The 21,636-nt window shown below is 43.2% G+C and overlaps 1 protein-coding gene across 2 annotated transcripts; it reads right to left on the reverse strand.

The window, feature by feature from the left end:
• Positions 1 to 2,469: 2,469 nt before the first annotated feature.
• setd1a (SET domain containing 1A, histone lysine methyltransferase) lies at positions 2,470 to 21,306 on the reverse strand. 2 transcript variants are annotated; one of them, XM_018672203.2, is made up of 21 exons: positions 21,254 to 21,306; positions 20,063 to 20,207; positions 19,881 to 19,979; positions 19,522 to 19,792; positions 19,092 to 19,222; positions 18,650 to 18,906; positions 16,670 to 18,395; positions 14,956 to 15,948; positions 14,403 to 14,570; positions 14,140 to 14,224; positions 13,906 to 14,048; positions 13,542 to 13,581; positions 13,244 to 13,436; positions 13,055 to 13,098; positions 11,612 to 12,903; positions 10,241 to 10,595; positions 9,850 to 10,031; positions 6,347 to 6,457; positions 5,158 to 5,277; positions 4,882 to 5,019; positions 2,470 to 4,743 (listed from the first exon to the last, which is right to left on the reverse strand). In XM_018672203.2, exons 2-21 carry the CDS (start codon positions 20,198 to 20,200, stop codon positions 4,570 to 4,572), a joined length of 6,660 nt encoding a protein of 2,219 aa, XP_018527719.1. In that variant the 5' UTR covers positions 20,201 to 20,207; positions 21,254 to 21,306; the 3' UTR covers positions 2,470 to 4,569. The 2 variants fall into 2 exon arrangements, with proteins under 2 accessions (XP_018527719.1, XP_018527718.1); XM_018672202.2 differs by lacking the exon at positions 21,254 to 21,306 and adding an exon at positions 20,974 to 21,243.
• Positions 21,307 to 21,636: the final 330 nt, after the last annotated feature.

Below are 21,636 nucleotides of genomic sequence, written 5' to 3' on the forward strand. Positions count from 1 at the left end.
AGTTTCTAACCAGGGAATGAAGTTCAGAAGGTGATGTGGAGAATCAGGAAGGAAGGAAGGAGGGAAAGTACATAACTTTGACAACTGGCAGTGGGGTCAGGAGGTCACTAGGCTAATATAATGATTTAAAGTAACATTTTATAACAGAGAGAGGGACCAGTGCTTTTGCTTTCGATTCTTTAAGGACACATGCTTATGATACGTAGCTACTTGAGAACTTTTACTTGTAGAAGAGTATTTTTTACATTTTGGTTTTTAAATATTTAAATAGCTGGTGTTTATCCCTGTCATTTATTAATAATGATGATGCTGCAAATGCTGGTAATCCATGCGTTAATGTCCATTAGTCTTCTCACTTTCTAATACACTAAGTCTGCAGTTACATATACATGAATAAAGTTTCCTATAAATTGACTTTGGTCAGTACCAGTTACTTTTTTGTGATGTATTTTTAAATGAATCCAGCAGATGGGAATGCTGCTATTTTGGTATAGAATTTATTTATACATCCACTGAGAACAGATCTAAGAGTAACCGTTGTGCACACAAGGCTGGCATGCACTTGAGATGTTATTTGCAGTAGTGTTACAGCTGACCTCAAGTTAACTTTACAAGGCTTTTCTGTGTTGTGAGAGCAAGACGTTAACTTGTGTCAACCAATGTAATACTGTGGTAATAAGAAACAAACAAATAATTTGACATTGTTAGCACATCAAAGACCTGGTTTGCACAAATCACTTTGTAAGTGTGATATATTGGGACTTAGAGGCTCTGTGGTTTAAGAATAGTGTATTATGTGGATAATACAAGTTAAAATGATTCAGCTCTGTTTGGCATGCTCTGTAATTACAGACTTTGTATCATATGACCATGTATATATTTAAGGAACATTTGCCTATAGGTGTAATTTAAGAGTCTGAGATATTCAGAGATGTAAATTTAACATGTTTCTCAAAATACATTTTAGCTTTTGACAGTCCACAACTGTCAGTGATTGTTCACAGATTTTCACAGTGTACATCCTCTGTAACGTCTTCACTTTGACTGATTTTATGTTAATAAACTTATCTTCTGGTTGGACTAAATGAACTGATATATAACCTGTGATAAACCCATGGTTAAAGGGTTACTGTTAGTCCTTGAGCTGCAGCCAAAGTCAGTGTCAGTATCGGGAGGTCTGAACCGAGGAAAACTGGTCAAAGTTCAATCCTTGTTTTTTGTGTTGTGTAAATAGGAAGCAAGCCAACATGATGATTTAAGATGAGAGTGCACTTACTTGAGGATTTTCAGATTTCCTGATCACTCAGGGAAGTACGTGCTCCTGCTCAGGTTTAAACAAGGTTTAGCGTCTACAGACATGCAGCAGGTTCTGTGAGGCAAGGCAGATCTCATATTACCATCTTAGTTTAACGTGATAGCATGTTAACATTTACACATATATTAAAGTATACTGTAGCTGAGGCTGATGTTTGAGTAGTTTTGCTGTTGATGGCGCTAGATGAAAGGTTTATCCTCTGTTGACAATGAATGTCATGGCACCTGCTGCTTACATTACCCATAATGCAACTCAACCATTGACAGTTCAGTCAGAGATTTTGGTGTGTTATGCTAATGTCGCCTTAATATCTGGTCACTTCTTTCTAACTCCACACCCCCAGATATTTTTTATTCATTTTAAAACCAACTGACGCTGATGTGGCATCATATACACTGCAGAGAGTGGTAAATACACTGATGCGTAAAATGGATGGAGTCTCTTTTTGGTTGGCCACACACACAGTTTGACTGTCACCTTCCCATTTCTGCACTAAACCAGAACCTACAGTTGGGAGGGGTTTCTCAGAACAGTATAGTGCTATATAAAGTTTAGTAAGGTTGTGGGTTCATGACCAAAGAATTTGGGAACTTTTGTTGTTTTCACTCGTCTAACAATAAAACAATACACTTATGAATCGTGGTGAACCAGCACTGTGGCTTGCACAGTGACAATAATATCCTGCTATTTCCGGTTTTAGCTAGCCCTCTGGTTACTCAGAGGAAGGTCATGAATAGCATTTCCTACAGAGACGTGCCTGAAGTCTCTGAGCTCAGATCAGTTCTGGTAAAAAAAAAAAATCTTAACAGTCAATTTAGTTTAAACAGAATGAGTTACACAGAGCAAAGGTTTGGCAAATGTTGGTCTGTCAGATGTAGAGATTTTCCTACTCAGGTCATCACGTGCTGAATTTTACTAGTTCTCCCTTTCCTTTGTCGTCATCGGATGACATGTGAAATCATCTTTTTAAGACAGATTTCAAACGCTTCCTTTCACACTTCTCAACGGGAAATGTCAAAGTTGCAGGTGCACTGATTTCCGCTACACAACTTCCTGTTGATTCAACTCAGCTAGTTATTTATACACACCACAGCAGTCTAAACCTCTTATTTCAAACAGTAAGAGACTGAAGGTTATTAAAGAAAAACAAGACATTCTTTTATTTAAAAAATATTTTAATGCACCATTAATAAAGGGTCCAACGCATTAATACAAGAGAAATATTGCAAATAATATTAAAATAATCATCAAATTAAAAGGAAAAACAATAAAAAATAAATGAATGGAAGGTATGTACATGTTTCCTCCTCATGGAGAGAGGAAAAGGAACAACATATTTACAGCTTGGAATCAGTGTGTTTCTACGAGAAACAAACACCTCTACAATATTTACATGTACTTCTTTGAATTTTTTTTTCCTTTCATCTTTTTAATCTTGTAGTAAAGAGGGTTGGTTTGTACTGAAAGGCTTTCATTACAAGAAATATCTTACACACTTTCCTGTTTGGGAGGGAACAAAATAAAAAGGAGTCTTCTGCTGTTTAAAAGTTCAAAATGAAAGTTAAACTTTGGACGGCCATAGCCATATGAAAAACAGAGACACAACACGAGGGCCATAGACATCCGTCTGTCTGCAGCGTATCACAAACCTTCTGAGGCTCATTTATCGAACGGGCACACACAGTTTATACCTTCCACCCGTCTACACTGCAAACAGTTTGTAAGCAAGACATTTGTTTGCCTTTAGCCAATATATTTTTCAGGGAGGCATGTTGTGTATGGGGTGAACTATTCCACACTCTCAAAATAAAACACGTACTAATGCATTCTGGAAAGGGTGACAAAACTGGAAAAAAGGAACTTTACGTAACTAAACCTTTAAAGAGATCTGACCTAATGAAATAAATCTGCCTTTTAAAAACATCTGTAGCACACACAGGGACTAAGTTAAACAGAGACCAGACAATTATACTAGAACCTGCAGGAGTTTGGTGGTCATCTTTGCTTTAACGGCTGAGGAGAGGAGAACTCGCAGAAAATGTTTTCACCCTCTTGAAACAGGAATCTGACAGGAATCTGCTGGTTAAATCAAAACATTTGCCATGGAAGCAACAGCTGAACACAGACAGACCGACAGATCCTAAACAAAACACTTAACAAGTCCTCCTCACAAAACCTTAGCTCAAACTCGGGGAGTGGTCAAAAAAGAAAAAAACACGGGCCAATTTCAGTTGTGCTGATCCTGCAGACAAAATTCAGCAGCCATGTAAAAATAACATATTTTTAGCTTGAACTTAACGGACATATTTTTCACGTTGGGTTAAAAACAGTAGTTCAAAGGACTTTACTCTCATCCAGACAGAGGGTTGTGTCAAATTAGGAGAGTAACACACGGTGAAGAAGGGAAACAACAGTTTTATAGAGCTGGTGAAACACAAGCCACTGAAGACAGTGGGTGGGTACACTGAAGCTCATTTCACTGTAAGATACTTACAGCTAATGCAACTAAATAACAATACCATTAATAACAGCAATAGTAATATTATAATAATACTATGAAATGAAATTTAAAAAAAAGCTCCAAAACAATCTTCACACTTGGAAATCTTGCATAACTGAAGACCAAATTGACTTGAGTTTGTCATCTGAAAAGTGCGCCCTTAACAAGCACTTCTAAAAACCCTGAATTTGACTGATATTCCTGTGCGTCTGTGTGCGGATCTGTGGGGTGGGTGGGTGCATTTGGGAATTGATGCTGGAACAGAGATCCCAGGCTGTTGATTATGTGAGTTGATGTAGACATAAAATACCAGTGCTTCTTTTTGTTAGTTTTTTTTCCCTAGTTTTCATTGTCTTCCTTCAAATGGATATTGGCATGGAAATAGAAAGACCTTTCATGCCTGGCTGCATGGAGCATATTACCCAATCATGCTCCAACAATACTGCCACAGAAGAGCTAATGCTGAAGCAGAGGCCCCCCTCTTGGAAATCAAATGCCAGGTTACGCAAACCCTCCACACACTGGCTTGTGAAACTGCCAAATGAATGAAAAGTGTGCGTGAAAAGTGCAAGTGTGTGCGTCTCTGTTTCCTGGGTATTGTTTGGACGGCTGTAAGACCATCCAGGGGAATAGGAGGGTGGCTTTGTTTTTGATGTACACTCTAAGGAGGGTGAACCCGGAGGGGGAGAGGAGTGGGGAGGGGGGTGTCCGGGCCTGGCTGGCCATTGCCAAGTGAGGGAGAGAAGTGCGTCCACTAGTTGAGTGTCCCACGGCAGTTCTCTGTTCCACACAGGCAGGGGATCTTGTTCTCCTCCAGGGGGAATTTGTAGTCGTAGGTGATTTCTTCATTGACAGCGATGGCCTGCTTTGAGTAGATCACAATCTTTTTCTGGGACTCTATGGTGATAACCTTGGCGTAGCAGTTTGGCTAGAAGAACAGGGGAGAGAGAGACTGATGAGCAACAGCTCTATAAATAAATTACAATAAACGAATCATGTGTTATCTGTAATCTATGAAAAACATGTTGGATGTGGACGAGTGTTAACTGAGGATGTTCAGACTCACAGTGCAGCAGTGGTTGATGAACCGAGCCAGGTTGCCACACTTGGTAGCATCTATAATTGTGTCGTGGTCCACTCTGAACAAGTAGCTGCTCCCGATGCCCTGCTGTGCGTACCGCTTCTCCCGATTGTCAGCCACCATCTGGACACACAACACACAAAGATTTACTCACTTATCCTATGTTAACACTGAACCAACAACAACACACAGGCACCTGAAGAGGTGCATGAGCAACACTGCACTTCACATTATAATGCACCAAAAATAAAGCAATCGTACCTGTCTGATGTTTTGACCCACGTACTCGATGACCATCTCATCAGCAGCAATGGGCTCCATGGCGAACAGGCCCCACTCGTGGATCCTGCTGCGTCCAAAACGAAGCTTCTTCTTGCGGAACTGCACGGGGTTGAAAAAGAGCCACTGTAACTATGGTCTTTGTAGAATTATACGAGCTCTCAGATAATTATTAGGTTTAAGGTCTTGTAAAGCCCTGACCACATACAACGCTCTTCACTGAGGTTTATCAGAGAAGGTTAACAAGTGTACAAGTATCAGGAAGTGTATTGAAAAAAAATTAAAATTTTAATTTATGTAAATGTCTTCATAGTTGTGCACACAGTTTGCAAGTAGAATGTGACTCAGTATTTATCACAGTTCAAGTGCAAACAGCCACCGCCCAAAGAGTTGACCACCACCCTACAATCTGACCACTACCCTTCTTTAGGGTGTTGCTGTTAAGGAGGAACATCAAGATCAATTTCCCATTAATAACAGTTGACAAAGCTGGTAATTTACACCTGCTTCCAGTGTTTCCTCTGTGTTTTACACACAGCACCTAACATGCTTTTGTGATGTAAAGGGAAGAGGGCTCCTAAAAAAAATATTAAAATATGTGTAAAATCCGACCACTGACAGTCAGACTGCAAAGGACATTAAGGCTGGAAGGAAATACCTCATCCACACCATGGACATTTAACTCACACACCTTACAGACTGTGTTTTTGTGTTTAACTACCTCATCCCCCTGGCTTATCTTCATCGCTTAGTTTTTCCCCAGTCCCAGTTATTCATATGCAATAACTGTATTAACTCAATATGTATATGCAGTGTGATATTTGGTTTATTTAGTACTTTATAAATCTCTGACATCTCTGAGTCACAGTAAGTTGACACAGAGATAGTCAAATTCCAGAGTACCTGTACTACCCTGTTTCTGTGAAAATGACAAATATATCTAATCTGATATGATCCTTTTCTCAGGGATTACTAGGAAAACAGTCTATATCAAGATAATCATAATACAAATTTAATATTGGCATATGCTGATGTCCACTTTCAAACTCTGTCTGGAAGGACTGTATGTAAAGAATGATGACACACTATAATGGACAATAATGTGTAAAACTGAACAATGTGCATGTAATTGAGGGAGTACATGAGGTAACACAGCTGTTATTGGCTGTACCTTCAGCTGGTTGAGTTTAAGCAGGTCAGAGTCCATGACAGCCGTGGTGCCGATGACGGTGAGGAGTCGGCGCTGCTCTGAGCGTCTCTCTGATAGCACCCGGTTGGCCCCCTGGCAGGAAACAGACACAAAACGTTAACCAAAGGGACCAGTGACACAAAATCACCTTATTACATGGCCTTGGATTGGAGGAGACTGAACCAGCAAAGCACTTTGCCCTTGATGTGCAAGATCTAGTTGGTGTGGTTGAAGTTCATTTTGCAACCAATGACTAACGAAGCAGATAAGACTGAGTAAGAGTCAAAGGGAAGCTTCTGTTTCCACAATGTGTGCAAAACTAAATTTAGGCACAACCAACGAATGCAGAATATGAATTATGAAGACTATGACTTGGGTTTAACTGAAAGCACTAAAAACAACTCAGAATCAAGGTGTAAAAGCAAATAGGAAAAGAAGTTAAAGCTAACACTAATCAGCAGTACAAACAAATGAATAAGACAAATACATGACGTAACGTTTCAGAAGTTCCTGAAGATTCTCACGCACAGTATCTTAAAACAAGAGAGCTATGAGGTAACACAAGTTCCTGTGTTTTTCATTCTGGTTCTTGTCCCCTGAGAAGATCAAAGTCAAGGATGAATTTATTCTGCTAACAAGTATTATCTGTGTAGTTAGTGGCTGTTACACCTGAAGGCACATGTTTTATTGTTAATAATAAAAAGATAATGCTGAGGTCACTAACAATTTTTATGAACCTTGTTGCAACCTTATCAGTGTTTTTTAAATGATTAAAACTTATATAGATTAAATTACAAATGAACACTGCGAGTTGCAGTAACCCTCCATTTGCTCAAAACGTTGAGGTTACAGAGTTAGCGGTGGGAGAGGTCAGGTGAACTTGGTTGTAGCTGTCAGAGAGTCATACAAAGGACATGACTCACATTTCTATAGTAGAAAAACTCTAGTCAAAACACAGTGAACAACGCGTCATGTCTTCTTTTCTTGTGTGTTCAGCTTTCTTAATAGAGTCGAGAGCGTTACCTCAAGTGTTGAGTGCTGCACAGCTGTGTAATTAAAAAGACTTTGTGCTTATCAGCAGAGCGCCACCTGAATCCTTTCTGAAAACCACCATCAATTTGTGCTTTGAAAACCTATTATTATCTATTATTTTCTCCTCCACAGTCAGACCACCAGGCAGACGAAAACCACATCACTGTGCACCCATGTCAGGTGCAGACTGTACTCGAACTGTGCTGACACCTCAAAGGTGCTGGGTTGCTTTGATGGCACCCGCTGTGATGTGTCTGAGGACATGAAAGACTAATCTGATGTCCAGTTACATCTCATTTTCAGCTAAGTCAGTAACACTGTCACTCCACTGAGGTAACATCAAAACAATGTGCCATCTGTACTGTCTAATCTCACGTATAAAGAAACAGGCTTTTCTCCATGGTGACAGTGAGAGACAGCCAGAATGGAAAACATATTAAACGCAAATCCAAGCACATCATAGCAACGAAACAGAAGTACATCGACTTCCCCTTCAAACACCACCCCAACACCAAATGTCAATAAATGTTAATGTCCAAATGTTTCTTCTTTTCCTAATAACACATCTGGCAATGTGCGAGTAATATCACACTCTACATGGAGACCATAAATGGTGAATCATGGGAAAAATCATAAATAATATGAGTGTGTATGTGGGTGTGCCGCATGAAGGCTTGAATTCCTGATGTGACCAGATGAACTTCAAAGATAGCAAGATCGTACAAGATGAAACAAAGAACAACTAAATGCTGAAAATAGGAAAATGAAAATGACTAAATTTGGAAAGGCTTAAGTGTGTGAGAAAGAGAGTGTGTGTGTGTGCGTGTAAGAAATAACCACAGCTTACAATAAAAGGAGATTTAAAAAGAGAATTTGCTTAATTTTGCACGTCACTGAAGCTATTTATACAATAAATTATGCTAGAACATAGTATGTTTATGTTGAAGTGGTTTGGTATTAAAGAATATTTAATACTGACAGGAAAAGAAGCTTTTAAATCTGGTGAATTTAATAAAAATGTTCTTCTAGGAAGCTTTCCAGGATATGTGGGGTCATTATTTTGTTTACTTGCTTCAGTGTGTGCTGTTTATAAATGAAACCCAGTTGCAGTAGGCACACATGTGGAAGTCTAGAAGCAGTGACTCTGTCCTTGGCACAGACCACTGCCTAACCAAATGTTCATACATAGAGTTACACAGGTACCATTGTTCTTGTACCTGTGTTGGGGACTTTTAAAAATTGTTTATGTGCGCTGGTTCTCCAGTGCACATAAACATTTTATGTGTTAACAGTTAGACTATAAGATGAAATAAACCCCTTGATAGTGCACTACTGTTTTAACTGGCAGATGAAAATATGAATCTATTTATAAAGTGCTGGATCTTTAAACCATCTCATCAACATCCCTTATGTGAGGGCACAGCATCTGAACTGAACGTGTCATAACAGAGTAAACCCTCTGTATTAGACAAGGCCATTGGCACAGTTATGTGGGTTTGTGGTGATCAGCTATTTGGAAAAGCTACATCACCAATTCACACATCCAGCAACTTCCAGCAAACTGCTGAACAGTTATCTGGAAAAGCGGCTTCACGGTTCCACACATCCAGCAACATCCAATTGTACCATTTGGAAATTCTCACTTTCTTATCCTAACTCTCAAAAATACCATTTCATCTGAGCCAAAGGAGTGTGGACCAACTGTGCTTACTATCCTGCCAACTCTAGTCCTAAGAGGTATTATCAACTGTCATAATCTGTAATAACCATACTCAGCAACCACTGGATCTCCAGCAGTGTGTCTCCAGAGCCAGCTTGGGGCTGGAGAATAAAATGTTTCCACAATATGGTCATCTGGAGCCACGAAATGAAACCTACCTTACTTCAACAACAGCTGTCAAACATTTTAAATGTTATCGTAAACGGAATGATTCATTGGATTTTAATTCGTTAACAAATATATGCTTCTCTCCGGCAGACACCACTTGTGCAGGTTCACCATAAGGCTGTTTCCTATCTTCTCAACAGTTTATATTCCAACCAAACAATCCAGCCCTTTCCAGTCTTATCAAGATGTATTTAAGTCCAAATACCTCTGTCTGATGCTCGATGCAGACTCACTGTAAGAAATAGACTGAACAAACTTACAAAAAGACAGAGGTATTTGTTTTGCCATACAGAGCTCTCCATTACAGATCTTATCTTTGCATTGTTTCCAATGTATTTTAAGTGTTTTAATTTAGCCTTTCAATTGCTAATTTGATCATGTCAATAGAAAAGATCCAAGTCTACTTTAAAATTAATTTGCAAGATCATCTGACAACCACAGAATTTGAGTTTGTTGCAATCAAATAAACAGAAAAAGAAATTCCCCCACCAGAAACATGGTGTGGATTATGAAAAATGTTGGCTTCATATCCCAGAAATCGTCAGAGAATTGGGAGTTTGCTTACCGAGGTGTCGACATTCTCCACTTCCCGTATGACCTGCTCAGGCAGATCCAGGTCCAGATAGACGTCCTTCTCCTTGCGGCTGATGGCGTAGTAGCCCTCGCTCCTGGCACAACCAGTCACATGCTCACGAAGCTGTCCATCCACGTTCTTCTTCTTACGCCGAGGGTTTGGCAAATTGGTTAGTGCAGCTCAAAGGTCAAGGACAATAAAAGGATACCAGGTAATGACATGAAGACAAAACAAACTTTATCCATTAAAAAAAAATCAATATTATGTAGGCTACTAAATGACTGAAAACAGCCACAGATTGTTTGGACATTGGTAACTGAGGTTAATTTTCATGGCATTCACACAGACATTTAATGCAGTAGGTAGTCATTGATAAGGATATTAGTGTGGTTGACCCAGTGAGTATCATTGAGCCAGTCAGAGCTGTGGTCGTCCTGTAGAAGCTTCTCATAAGTCTTCCTCAGCAACATCAAGTCTTCGCCATCCAGACCAGAGTTCCAGATGTCATAAAGGATGGTCATCTGCTCAAACTCACTGCGGTTGTCAAACTTAGGGGCTGTAGGCTCAGGTGCTGGAACAGGTTTGGGCCAGCGTTGGGACGACGTTATCCCTGCCTCCTGCAGAAAGAGGCGCTCGCTCTTCCTCACCTCCTCAACCACCTCATCCTCTGTGTCTGAGCTAGACAGCTCCCCAGACTCGAGCTCCTCCACATCTACATCTTCCTCCAAGTCTGAGTCCTGCACAGAGAAAGAGGAATATTACTGCTAATGACCCGTAAATGAACACAAATATCACCCTGTACAAAGGCTGTGTTCACATATAGTTCCTTTTCCTTGGTCCAGAAGCAAAAAAATAATAATCCATTGTTGTGTTTTAGTTCCTGGCCTGTTTAAGGTGTACATATATAAATATTAGGGCCAACAGATAAACCTGGTTAAGTGAGTCAATTCCATTTTGACAAACTTACCTAAATGTATGTATATATGAAGGATTATTACAACAAGCAGAAGTGCTCTTCTACACAGCAAAGACCAAACATTTAGTGTGGCAGGCTAAAGCTAAAGTGATGCCTCAGGATCTGTCCATCTGAGCTCAGTAGATGACAAGTGACTGCTCGATCACATACATTTCTTACAGTAATTAATTGAAAAAGCATGCCGCAAAATAGAAATGTTTTTTCACAATTAAAGGCAAACAGTCACAGTCTCAGTCTGGCATGCATGGAAAAACTCACTACACAAGCTCTGGCCTGTGGCCTGTGGTTTAAGCTGGTTGGCAAGAACCGGGCAGACAGCATTAAGTTTTATGTTTTACATAAAACATGGAGGCGTCGTCAGTATGTCTGTGACCAGTGACTCTTACTGGTGTTATTGTAGAGAGCTGCAAGGGCAACATCCTTTGGCCAATATCCACTGTATATCCCTTACACAGGAGGCTCTATATAAATCTGGTCATGACAGTTTTTTACAAAAATATCTATTTAAACTATAGTTCTTTGGCAAGCTTATAATTCCACCATTTTGATATATTGAGGGGGCATGCAATGGAGAATAAAGCCATTCATTGCCTTACCTGGGGATAAACCTGATATGACATGACAAATAAACAGAAAACTAAAATTTGAATAGACAGATGAGTCATATTTCTATTGTGTCAGACGCTGTTGTGAAACACTGTTACGTGTGTTTGACAGGCCGTCTACTATTAAGACATCTACGTATGTTTACAGGGAACAAACCAAAGTCCCACCCACCTCTAGTTTCCGCTTCTTCTGTTTCTTGCCTGGCTGCTCCTGTTTTTTTGTGTGATGAACCTCAAGATTTTCTTTGTCTTTTCTCCTCCTCTTTTTGCTCTTGTCCTTCTCAAGTTCGAAACCCTTGCCAATCATGCTCTTCTTCTTTGATGATGGGGGTACACCTGCAGCCTGGCCCACATCCTCAGACTCACAGGGTACTCCCATTGCAGACAAGTATTCTCCTGTATCTCCCCTGGATGGTAGGGCCTCTCCAATGACCTCCTCTGGAGCTTCAAGCACCCCAGAAATGGTGTTGAGGTCTGCTGGGAGCAAGACGGAAGAGTCTTGTCTGGAAGTCCTTTTGGTACTGGGTGGTGCTGGGAGAACAGGGAGTTTGCAGTAGTTGTGCTCCATTAGGACAATTACACCCTCTGGGCTCATAACCAGGGCCAGTGATTCTGGGGAGAAGAGATCCTCCTCCATCTTCTGCTCCTCTGCCTCGTCAGATGTCTCTGTCTCCTCTGAGTCCCCAGCATCAGGGTCCATTTTCAAGGCTACGTCAGCCAACACAGACAGGTCAGTGGTTGAAGCTGAAGCCAGCTGCAGAAGGCTGGACGCTCCCACCTGCTCTCTGAGTCTTAACCTCTGCTCACTTTCCTCCTCATCCTCATCTTCCTCTCTGAGGGAGTGACAGGATGAAGCAGACAAGCTGGTTGTCCGAGGTCTGCCTCTGGACCGCTTATTAACGGTAGGTGGAGGAGGGGCCTCCTCGAAGGCCATCCTGCACATAGAAGCATGATCCAATGGCAGGTTCTGCACAGTGCGGCACACCATAACAGGAGGGGTGGGAGATTTGGGGGAGTCTTTGCCTGCACCTCGTTTGCCGGGGGATTTGACAGGGGTGCTCTGGGGAGAAACAGGGGGTCCCTTTTTGGATTCATCAGAGTCTTGAGTTCGTCCAGATGGGGGAACAATGAGGGCATTTCCTTCACCTGGTTTTGAGGCAAAGGGGAGCAGCTGGATGCCTTGACTGGGACGAGTTGAGGCGGTTGGGGCAGCAGTGCCAGAAAAGTCTGGGGCCCTGCTAGGAGAGAGGAAGGGAGATTCACCCGCCACTTGTGAGGGAGAGAGCGGTGCAGTCGACAGCTGTGCTTTGCTGTCATTCTCATCCGTGGAGAACGAGACAGTTTTCCTGCGTTTCTTGAGAGGGGGCACGAGAACAATAGGAGACGAAGGACGTGGGTATGGTGGCGATGGAGGCCGCTTAGTGGGTGCTGTTGTTGCATCTGCCTTGCTGTCCTTCGCTTCACCTGAGAGAAATATCAAAGTTTAGAAATACTCACACACAATGCACTATTAGTTTTACTGCTATTTGCTGCTGCTTGGAAGTAGCAGTATATCTATAAATGGTCAGCCTGTAACATTTTCATTTGTGTTTGTTGATGAGGAGTCTGTACTAACCTGTTTTGACCTCGGCCTTTGGACCAGCAGCTGCGTTATTTTCCCTAAGAAAAGAATAAATTGAAGCCAGCAAAAACAACAGGACGACAAGAACATTCAATTATGTAGTACTGACGGAATGCATTTCTGAGGCTCGCTCTCCTTCAGTACTGCTAAAAGACAACGTAGACATAACACAGAACTTCATACCTGTCATCCTCTTTCTCTGTTGTGCTGTCCATGGTTGATTCATCCATGGTGTCTGGTCCTTCACTCTCAGCCCTCTCTCCTTCCTCTTCATCCTCATCCTCAGAGGAAGACGAAGATGAGGAGGCTGAAGAGGAAGAGCCGTCAGAGGACGAGGAGAGGCTCTCATCATCACTATCGGCACTAAGGGCATCATCTACAATAAAGATAAATCAAGACAAGATATTTGGTATCACAACCACCTTAACAGAATGTAAACATGACGATAAAAACAGTAATGGGATCACTGGTTGTGTTTTACCATCAGACTCCTTTTCACTTTCTTCCTCTTCCTCATCCTCCTACACATAAATAAAAGAGGGGTTGCAGTTAAAACGCTTTAAGATACAGACAGTGAAATGCTGCCATCTAGCAGTGAGTGTGAGAACAACATGATTCCTATTGAATGTGTTTATATCAAAACGGTTAAAACAAAGGAAATAAAAAAATCTAACTATTTGCATGACATTCATTTAATGGTCAGTCTGCCATTTGATGAATACATATGAAAAAACAAAGTACTTATGCTGATGTTAGTCACCACTGAACGTTCTCATTTTTAAGTTGTGTTTTTTTCTCGCAGCTGGCTTTACAAACAAAAAAGACTGAATAACCCCCCCTCACACCTTTTCAGTCGAGGAGCCATCTGATGTTTCCTCTCCCTCACTGTCAAGCTCCCAGGGTTTACGATTTCTTGGCTTCTTTTTTCTCCTCTTGTTGTCCCGTTCAGCTCCATGCCTGTCCGCCTCTGGCATTCTCCCATCAGCAGCTGCAGATAAGACAACAGTTTCAGAGTTATATGCAGCAGGCCTTTTAGTCAAACCCTCCTTGTACAATCTTTCAACATCAGCTCAGCAAACCTTCGTCATCCTCATCGGGTGGAGTTGAGGGTCGTGGCCTTTTCATGTCTCCCTCTTCAAGCTCTTGAGGTTCTTTCCTCTTCACCTGCACATTAGACACCAACAAATCTTTCTTTACAAATCAATGACACACAGCCAAGAGCTGAGTAACAGTTCTGGCTTTTGTTGAAAACTAGTATAAGCTTATACCACCAAATCTAACACATACATTTTATTAACAGGGGAGATGTAGGTGTATTAATTTATCAAATCAGTGTTTTCACCTTGAAGGAAGGCAGTCGTAATGCTCCTCGGAGAGAAAAGCCCTCCATGCCACCACTCTTTGCCCAATCCACAAGAGACATGAGAGGCTCCCGTGGACGGTTGACCTTTTCTTCTTTTTTCTCATCATCCCGCAAGGCAGATACCCCCCTTACCATTGTCTGGAAGGGCTGGAAAACATTTAATTCAAAACAATCAATCACAAATGTCTCACATGTGTTTTTATTCCACCATTCTACATCAAAGTATTGACAACAGTTAGTCAATGATGTAGTTGGCAGCAGCATAACTTGTTCCTGACAATGAGGAAAGCAAGTTTAAACTGTTATCCTTGAAAAACAATATTGCAGTAACATATCTTTTTACAATGAAAATGAAGAAAGGACAATTTGTAGCAACAAAGTAAATGAGGACTAGTGAGGATGTTGATGTTAGTTTTAATATAATCAGAGCATCTCCATCAGGTAAATAAATCTGTTAAGAGATTTAGTCAGCATCATAAAACAAACCATTTAAAAAGACAATGCCAGCAGTGCTGTGGTAACTCTTCCTTACCTTGGCCTTGGTCTCTTTCCTCTCCCACCATTCATCAAAGGTGGCAAAGGCAACGTTCTCCACCATCTTGCGGTTCAGGTCCCTCTGCATGATGTTTTTCATTTCCTGGATCAGAGTGCCCAGGACCATCTGCACTGTGGCCTCATGTGGATTCTCAGCCAACATGGGCATCTCCTCCCCTGGAGCCCTGTACTCGTCTCCTTCCCCGGGCAGCATGGTGCCATAGCCCGGTGGGGGCATGTAAGAGGGGTAGTGTGGTGGTAAGACATGTGGTGGCCAGCCTGTATGGGGAGGAGGGATGCCATGGTGTGGAGGGGGTGGTATCTGAGTGCTGTGGGGGTCGGCGTAGGGGTATGGCATGTGAGGGGGCATGTAGCGGTGGTCCTGGTCGTAATGAGCGCCCGCCCCGCTCCCCTCTTGGTCCATGTAGGGGTGGTGTGTGTGGGGTGGTGGCATAGAGTGGAGATGATAGGAAGAGTAGTCAGCAGTGGCTGCCTCACCAGGGCCTGGGGTGCCGTTGGATGACGACATGCGCAGCTGGTGTAAGCGACTTAGCATGTGGGTCTGCATTTGGAAGGACATGGGAGCTCCACCACTGTACTGGTTCATCAGCTCCATAGAGGTGGCATAGTCATACATGTGGTGGGGCATGGGAGGCGGATACTCAGGGTGCAGCTCCATGTGGGGAAGAGGAGGGATCCCTGGTGGAGGTGGGGGCTGGAGGGAATAACCAGGGGGAGGAGGAGGAGGCAAATGAGGAGGATAGGAGGGCATGGGAGGGTGCATGGAGGTGCCAAAGTGCTGTGCAGAGTCAGAGATGGGTGGGGGTGAGGAAGAGGGGTCAGCTGTTTGTGAAGGCATGGCAGCCTGGGATGAAGAGGGTGAGGAAACTGAAGTGACTGAGGGCTGGTGGGTGGTCGCTGTTGTTATGGTAGTCTCCTCCTCCTCCTCATCTGAGATCTCCATGTCTTCCCCTGAGGAATGAGGGGAGGACTGAAAAAGAACAGAGAGTTTACTGTGTTAAGATGGAAAATTACCCATGTGTTAAAGGACAAGTGATAATCATACTTTCAAAAATGGGACTGCAAAGATATCTCACTGCTAAAAAAAAGAGCTGTACTGTGGGACAGTGCATTAATGCACTAACCATAAAAACATGGTAAAATTACAAAAAACAAACATCTTTATCCTACATTTATATCCTGTTTGTACCCAGGATATTGACAATCTTTTTGATTTTTTGTTTGAAGACTTGTGTATTTTCTTGTATCTGTGGGTGCTTGTGCTAATTTCTAATAATAATAAAATACCTTTCATCATTTACAGTGTTTTTCCAGTACATATCATTTATAGTTAATGAGCCAGCCAACCTTACTCCCTCCAATGTTATTGCCTCGCTGCAAAAAAAACAATTAAGCTGCCTATAAGTGCTTGCATAACAACATGTGCGGAATAGTTGTGATAATTGAGGGGTGGAATTGTGGTGAAGATATGTGAATACTTGATATGTGATTCATGTGGACTTCTGTGCCCTCAAGAATTTCCAGAGAACCTCTATATAAGCTGCTGATATGCCAACATACAACTTCAGCACTGCTTGGCTCCACTTTGCACTAATATAAGAATCAACTTTATTTTAGTTGTTAGCACAAAAGGTGCAGCAGATACCCAATATTTTGAACCCCGATGTTTGATTATGTGCTACTGATCTTACCTGACTCTGCCCATTATAAGGTGGTGTGTGTGCTCCTGTCCTGCTGCGTGTATCAGCAGCTGATCCAGCCTGTGAGGACTCCTCCTGCAAAGCTCCAGGCCCTGTGAGGCCAACCTGGGGCTGGGGTTCCTCTGGTGGTGGGATATGGGGAGAATAGGTGGAGGAGGATGGTGTGGTTGCATTAAGTACAGTAGGACTTTTCCTACCCTCTCCTCCCTTTCCCCGTTTCCTTCCTCTGTGGCCATCTCTGTCTCTTTCCCCTTTCTTCCTGTGGTCCTTATCCACATTGTCTCCCACCTGATTACCACCTGTGTGCTCCCCTGTTACATCACCTGTCCCACCTCTTCGTTCTCCTCTGTCCCCACGTGTCCCCCTCTGCTTCTCGTCTTTCCTATCTTCCTCATCTTCCTCGTCAGAGGCGAGGAAAGAAAATTTAGCCTTCTGTTCCTTTAGGAGCATCTCAATACGAGAGTCAAGGCTGCTGCTGTGGTAGACGAATGGTAAACTCTCATTGGTGGAATCTGGCTCTGGTGAAGAGGAGTCACGTTGGGGAGGTGGTGGGGAGTTTGAGGAAGAGGGGAGGTGATGGGGGAGTGAGGTGGACGAAGGGGAGGTAGAGGAGGAAGTGATGGAGGGGTGGGGCGGGGAAGAAGGCGGGGGCGTCTTCGGTGGCGCGGGTGGGGTGCTAGGACGGCGTTTGGGTTTTGTCCACTGTTCTTCGCGGGCCGGACTATCCTGGCTGAAGTCCATTGTTCCGAGTGTCTCAGCTACAGCCGCTGCAATAACAGAGGCTGGAGGGAGGGGCGGTGGCGGGGGTGGAGGTGGAGGCAGAGCACTGTGGTGACCAGCATGATAGTCTTTGTCAGCACCTACTGAAGGTAGAGAGCCCCTCTCTGTGAGACTTGTGGCCCCTTGACGGGTGGAAACGTCCAATCCCTGAGGAGGGGCTGGGGCAGGCTCTTTGGAGGAGGAGTATGCAGAATAAGATGAGGGTGGGGGAGACATGCTGTTAGAGGAAGAGCGGTAGGAGTTGGAATTGTATCTGGGGTCAGAACTATTGGAGTAGTCACTGTCTCTGTCCCGGTCTCTGTCTCTATCCCGGTCTCTGTCTCTATCTCTGTCTCGGTCCCTGTCGTGGCTGCTCCTTCTGCGGCTGCTGCTGCCATGGTGGTTGTGAGAATGGTGGTGGTTGCGATGCCTCTGGTGGCTATGGTCACCTGACCGGGATCCCAGGCTGTCTCGCCGGTACCCCCTGTCATCCCTGCGATCCGAGTGGTGATGAGAGTGATGAGAATGGTACTTTGAGGAAGAGTTTGTGTCCTGCTGGTGGTGGTAAGATGACCTTCTGGAGGCAATCCCCCCTGCCGCATAGCGCCCCCCTGAGTCTCTGTCACGGTCCCGTTCCCTGTCTGACATTGGGGGCTGATCGTACTGGTTGGCAAGGGGTGGGGGAGGCATTGAGGAGTGGTGCGCCATATGTGGCCCAGGCCCTCCAACATTTGGGTATGGGGGATAGCACGGCGGCTCATTGGGACGGTATGATGTGGTTGGGGGGTACATAGGGCGACCTCGATGATACACAGAAGGTTCCTGTGCATCCTCAGAGTAGCGAGAGACTTTGTATCCTCCAACAGTAGACGAGACTGCAGAGGACGAGGAGGAGGAGGGTAACATGTCCTGGGGAGGGTAGCCGCTGCCCAAAGTGCCAGTGTTGTAGCCAGTATGCCTACAAGAGACAAATGGGAGTGATTTTAAATTATTACTTTGTCAGCATTAGTGTGATTAACATACACAGACATGCTACTACACACTCCTTCTCTCCCAACTACCTATGCCACCACTGCTAGTTGAGCAAAGTGATCAAAAGCCCCCTAACAACATAAAAATACTTAAAGTAGTGGTGCCTCATAATATCACCACTGAGGCAATAGAAAGCATTTTGAAGTGTAGCTCTTTATATGTAAAGTATCAAAAACTAACCTGCCCCCGGTGTAGCCCGAGTCTTGTGAGAAAGGAGTCCCAGACCTGGAGCTGTAAGGTGTCCCACCACCCTGAGACGAAGCAGAGGAACCCGGGGTGTAGGGACCTGCCATGGAGGAGGGGGGAGGTGTGTCCAGACGTTGATCACTGAAGCCAGTGTCCACAGAGCAAGGTGTAATGTTTCCTGATGTGAGGGCCTGGACCCCTGCTGCCAAAACTGCAAGCTCACTGGAGAGCCTCCGCCTGATTTCTGATGACTGTGCAGAAAGAGGCAAAATACATTAGAATTGATCAAATTAGGCATGTGTGTTTGCTAGCTCTAGAACAAGACTGCATACAACAGTATAATAGTGTTGATAAAACACTCAAACGCATCTTAATATCCATTCACATATTAATTTCAGGTGATCATTAAATAACTGGAGTGACATTTATATAATACCGTGTCAGGCTGTGGCTGTGTCGGGGTCTGAGGCTGGAGCCTGTCTGTTAAAGCTTTGCCTCCCAGGGGCACTGTCTGAGGAGTGTAGGACCCATTTACTATCAGGTCATAATACTTCTGCCTCTGCTGGCCTGGATAAGAAACAAAAGTCACAGAAAAGATAAATACAGGCTGTGAAATGAGCTAAACACAGATACAAACTACATCCATTTATAATGGCATTGTCAAGACCAAGTCCATTAGGCTTAACTACAACTCAAATTCAATACACACTTCACAAATGTGTTTTTTACTGGCTATTTCAGTTCATGTTAACAAGTCAAAGAGTTTCACTGTGTTTCAATGAACATAAACACATTTTTGCAGCTGAAAAAAGTCCAGCACAATCATACTGTCACAGTAATAACTCAAAAGGAGTGAATTAACCTACCCTTTATATCCAGTTGAGCATGGATGATGTTACCCATGACAGAGGTGTTGTGCAGATGCTTGACTGTGTCCTTGGCTCCTCTGGTGCTGGTGAACAACACCCTGGCCAGGCCCAAGTGCTTCCTGGTCTTGGGGTGAAACAGAATTTCCATCTCCTCCACCTCACCAAACTTGGCACACATTTCTGCCAAGAAGGGCTCCTTGATGTTGTCATTGAGTCTAGCAAAGGTCACCTCCTTGAGGGGTATGGGACCCACGTAGAACTCATCAAGCTATAAAGGAAATTGACATGATCAGGGAGAAGATGTAGTAAATCCCAAACTGGGATGTGTGAGATGAATGCTGACTAGCTATTCTCACCTTAAACTTCGGCACTGGCAGGGACAGTTCTGTATACCTGGACCACAGCCTCCGGGGTCTAGGGTCCCGTAATTCACCCACAGGAGGAAATCCAGAGTCCTGGGAAAATTATACAGGTTGCTATGTAAAGCTACAGTTTTAGGTAGATATACATTATAGAGAAAAAATGGAAATCAACTCACTGGCACACTGAAATGCACTCCATCATATCTGTAGATTTTCTGTGCAACCCGTCTAATAGCAGGGTCCTGGACAAGTTTGTAGCTCTTCCACTGCAAACTGACAGCTTTTTGTGTTTCTGCCCCACTGTCTGGATCCATCCTACAACTGAATGTCAAAGAAAAACCAAGACTTTACACAGTGCAGCAGCTACTGTTTGAAACAAAAGCCACATCAGAACAATCAACACGGGAGGCCAAGCTTTAACAAATTAAATGCAAAATGAAGCTGTACTGATCTGAAATGCTACAGTAATTACAGAGAAAATATTTAGCTGCAGGTAGCAGATACTTTGTATGGTAATGTGACAGAACGAATGAGCTGCGTCACATCAGTCAACCAAACACTAACTTCTACGATTTGTGTCTGGTTATAATAAGATTCAAGGCAGACGAAAAACTAAATTAAACTGGATAATAATCCTCGGTTAGGATGCTGCGTGCTGTCAAAACAATGACCAGCGTTACGTCACTGGCCAGTTAGTTCGGCTAGCAACCTGCTGTTAGCAAATGCTAACGTGCAGCAACAAAATGCAAAGAAACCGTTTACCAACGTCAATACAGATTTCACGTTGAACGCACGTTGATTCGGGTTCCGAATCTTTCCGTAGGAACAGCATTATCGATAGCCCTTCCGTTAAATAACGTTAACTGCTGTTAAATTACTTATGCCATCTCGCTTTAGCCAGAGCAAGTTAACGCTACCGTTGGCTAATGCTAACTAGCAAGAACATCAAGTTAGCAGTCAAAACTCTGATCTTAAAGACCCTCCGTCCACATCGGTAGCATTTTATGAGTGGCATTCATGTTATGCATCTCTCTTCGCGGCTCTACCGACTTCTTTTGCCCCGTGTTCGCCAAAACTCAGACCCCACCTCTTCGAGAGCTACTGCCCGCTCATCCGAAAGTAGCAACCCGCCGCTACAGTGTAGGCAGCTGCGGACAGGCCCGGGAGACGAACAAGAAAAACACTGAGTCCTTAACAGAAACGGGACATCTCCAACCCGGCGTTAGAACAAAACCGACCAGCTAAAACAATTCCGCTATCATTCCGGTAGTTAGTAAAGACAACAGCACATCTTTCCGAGCGACGAAGCCATTGTTTTCGCGTTAAAATCCCAATATTGATGAGAGAGCGGCCATCGCGCAACCAACCTGAAAGCCTCGCCTGTTCTCCATCAGTGTACGCGAGTGCAGCCTAAGATTTCTGACCGGCACTTTCGTCAGGAGACGTTACTGAAAAAATACTCCTACATCCACATATAACACAGAAAATACAATAAATAAATAAATACCATGATATATATCTTATGTTAGAAAATTACTGACTTTTATTTATGATCTAATTACTACAGTTGCAAAAATATGATTGAATCTGCTCATAAAGAACCAAGCCAAGTGAAGTGATCAGAGCGCCCTCTAAAGGCTGATCTGCGACAACTCCGCTAACTCAAAATAATGATAGTCTCTATATTTATTAACGAAATAGAGGACAGTTCTAATACTTAATAAACAACAGACATAATTTATCTCTGGCA

The sequence above is a fragment of the Lates calcarifer genome, linkage group LG11 (genome assembly GCF_001640805.2).
Source record: "Lates calcarifer isolate ASB-BC8 linkage group LG11, TLL_Latcal_v3, whole genome shotgun sequence".
NCBI lineage: Eukaryota > Metazoa > Chordata > Actinopteri > Centropomidae > Lates > Lates calcarifer.